Genomic DNA, 3,553 nt, shown 5'->3' with positions numbered 1-3,553 from the left:
AACTCTAGGTCTCGTTCTAAAGTAGAGGAAGAGGCAACAAAGGAATGTCTAGCAGTAACATGTCTTTGGAATTGATTTGGTGTGGGTAACTCTGTAACTGGACTGTTGACTTTTGTGGGGGTTGATTACCAAAGTTAATCTTGACAATGCCATCAAGATATTGTTGGATATAGTCTAAATTGATATATATATATATATATATATATATTAGCTCTATATTTAGTTATACGGATATATTGATACTCATAAGCTTAACCCAAAAGAGAGAAGCACATATGAAGAGCAGTAGATCATGATGTTCCCAAATTGAAGACGAATTAGGCGAGAAACAACCCATATTGAAATCCCATTGGCTAGGTTTTACAAAAGCAAAGAAAGTTGAAAAGAACAAACAGACAAGACTGTCCAACAAGTCAAACATGACGCTAAGATTTTGTTTTAGCTACTATAACCGAGAGATTTATATATATAAATCATTTATGTGACACGTACTGTTGAAATCTGCTCTCTTTCTCTGTGATCATAGTTTGATCCTCTAAATCAAATTTTCCCTCTCTCTTCTTTTTCTTTATTTGACTACACAAACCCTACAAGAGTGGAGGGAACAAGACAGAGAGGGATAGTTCGAGTAAATTAATAGTGGGTAGTAAGTAATCAAGGATTTGGATTAACAGTGGGTTACGAGGATTTGGATCATCAAGAGGTGGCAATGCAATAAGGCTCCCAAAAAAGAAGAGACCTTCTAGGTTCTTTGCAACCCTTTGAAAAAGGAGCCAAGTGATCCCCTTTGTTCCCTCTCAAAACGAGCAATTGTTGCTGATCATTTGCCACTTGATTCTTGGACATAAAGCCATTGCTCTTGAGGGATTGGGACGTTGCTTGTGGAAGAGGATTAAGAGCCACTGTTGCTGTGGACTTGGTGCGCCAATAGTACTCGTAAGCGTTGAAAGAGCCTGCTGCTGCCGCTGTTTTTGCTGCCGCGGGTGGCTTTGGTATCAACCGTGCCACGCGGCCGGGCCGGGGTGGAAGTGACTTTGCTAGTGGGGTTGGCTCCACTACTTCCACCTCCTCATCATCCCCTCCATACTTCACTACTTCATTGAACTTGTTAGCCCACCCATGGGTCTTATTAGCAAACCCAATGGGCTTATTCATCATTAGTGCTAGCCTGTGAACATTTGTCACCCTACTTGTTAGCACTTTTGGTGCTTCCTCCATCACAATTTCTATTTCTTTGATTCCATTTTCTTTTGTTGCTTTCTCCTCCTCCTCATCATCATCACCATCATCATCATCATCATCACTTTTTTCACTTTCTTTTTCCTCCCCTCCTTCCTGAAAGTTCACAAAATTCTCCTCAAAGTCTTCCTCTCTACTTTGCTCTTCTTTATCAACAACCTCTTCACTCTCAGTCTCCTCACAAGAGCTTGGAGTAGTAGCAAGAAAAGTGAGGACAAGGCGACCATCTTGGCGTTGAGCACGGAAGTTATTCGGTGAAGGCATGGACACAGCTTCAAGGACTACTCGTCCGTTGTTGCGATGAGTCCTCATGCGAACAGATGTCCCGTCACATCCTGAAAAAGACGGAAGGGGCGGAGGGAATGATCGAGTTGGAGGCAACTTCTTACTGGCAGCAGAGTTGTACTTGACAACTCGAAATTCTTCCCCGTCAAATGCTTGTGCCACCGGTACTTTTTCTTTTTCTTCTTCTTGTTGTCGTGGAACCTCAGCTCGATCTTCTTCCTGTTCTTTATCCAGTACTTCTATGTCACCAGTCTCCGAAGGAGGGTACGATGAAAACCCTTCAGAGCCAGTCTCCGATCCGAGACTCTCAGTGCACACTTCAAGGCTCTTTACAGTCAAGGAGCTTGATTGTTTCTTCACAAGAGGATGAACATAAGGTGCTGCTGTATCAACCGCCTTGTTGGCCTCTTCATTGGCCTTTTGACATATAATTGAGCTCCACAGATCGAGTTGTCCCTGCTGCTTCTTCTCAGCCTCGGCTTTGCTCATCTTCTTCTTCTGATCTTCTTCATCAAGTGAGCTCCAAATAGGGAACTTCCCCTTCCTTTCTTGGTAACGATCTTCGTCTTCTGACGATGAAGAAGTGTTGTCCTGCGTATCGATTGAGGCGGAGAGTTCTTCAGAGGATGCAATCTTTTTCATGGGGAAGAAACCATGTTGAGCCAGCCATCTCTTGGAGGACATGTCCGCGGACAGTGTTCGTCGCAGGGAAGCTGCTTTGGTTCTTTCGGAGTCAGACGGGCCAAGAATCGTGACGATGCCCAGCTTCTCAACGATGACCTTACTGGCTTCCTGCTCCATAATATTCTTCTTCATGAAATGAGAAGATGGTGAGCGAGTTAGGCTCTTGCTGAGAGAAGCAGACATATCTCCCAAAATCAGCTAACAAGTAGCTATAAGGGAAGAATGAGAGCTTCAATTAGCTGCAAAAAGAAACAAAACATAAACAACACAATCAGCGAAACAAGTTGGTGAACATTGCAACAAATTTCAAGTTACAAAGCAAATTATAATATATATATGTTTGGTGGATATACATAAAACATGCATGTGATAGAAGAAAATACAAAGCTAGCTGAGCTGGGGAGCAGATGGGAATTCAAATTTACCTGATGACAGATTCAGAAGGCAACTAAAACAACAGAAGAAAGCATCCAACAGAGGTCTCTTCTGCTAACAGAGAGACCACTGATGGGCTGTGACTTTGCAGAGAATAATAATAGCAGAGAGAGAGAGGGGGGGGGATTATGAAGGTGATGTTTGAGGAGTGGGTGTGGCTGATCTGATGGCAAAGCAGGGAAGGGGGAATGTGGGTATTTGTAGGGAGCCAAAAGGGCTTTAGAACCGTGTGCAGTGGGGCCCGCATACGCCACCCATGAGAAAAGTCCCTTCCCCATTTTGTTTCCAGTTTTCCCCCCTTATCAGAAAAGTGGGTGGATAATACTTGAGAAAATTTAGAGTTTGGACCTCAAGAGGATGTTCTCAATTTGTTTCTTGCTCTGCTGAGAGATAGAACAGTAATATAGTCAAATGATATAGTTTATACACTTGTTAGAATATAGTGCTCATACTACTATACTAGCATACCACATGGTCATATTATCATACTACAGTAGTGTATCGTACGATTCTACTTTCTCCTCTCCCTCATCAAAGATTATTTTGTATTAAGAAAATTGAGGTTAAAAAAAAGGGCTCCCTAAAATTAATTGAAACCAACGTTGACTATGATGACATCTAGCTACCACTCACCTCTCATCGTCCATAAGTAAGCAGTTTAGATAATAAAAATATTCGTATAAAATTTCTAATGAAATTCGTGGACATAATTTGAGGAGGAATGTTAGCAATCTTCTCTCTAACCTTTTCCTTTGGACCTTCTCCTTTCTTTACTTGACATGCGTCATTCTTCTTACACATAAAACAATGCCATTAATATATTATACAAGCTAAATTTTGCTTTCTAAGTTTACCCTTATTAAATGTATTCAATTTATTCAAAAACAATTTCACAACTTTCTTATCATTT

General features: G+C 41.4%; 1 protein-coding gene across 1 annotated transcript; it reads right to left on the bottom strand.

Annotated features, from left to right (window-relative positions):
- Positions 318-2,819, bottom strand: LOC18775109 (protein FAF-like, chloroplastic). The gene is made up of 2 exons (XM_020566682.1): positions 2,634-2,819; positions 318-2,447 (listed from the first exon to the last, which is right to left on the bottom strand). The coding sequence occupies exon 2, from the start codon at positions 2,389-2,391 to the stop codon at positions 697-699; it is 1,695 nt and encodes a 564-aa protein (XP_020422271.1). The 5' UTR covers positions 2,392-2,447; positions 2,634-2,819; the 3' UTR covers positions 318-696.

This window comes from Prunus persica, chromosome G6, assembly GCF_000346465.2.
Source record: "Prunus persica cultivar Lovell chromosome G6, Prunus_persica_NCBIv2, whole genome shotgun sequence".
Lineage (NCBI taxonomy): Eukaryota > Viridiplantae > Streptophyta > Magnoliopsida > Rosales > Rosaceae > Prunus > Prunus persica.
This window is presented reverse-complemented; position numbering and strand designations above follow the sequence as displayed.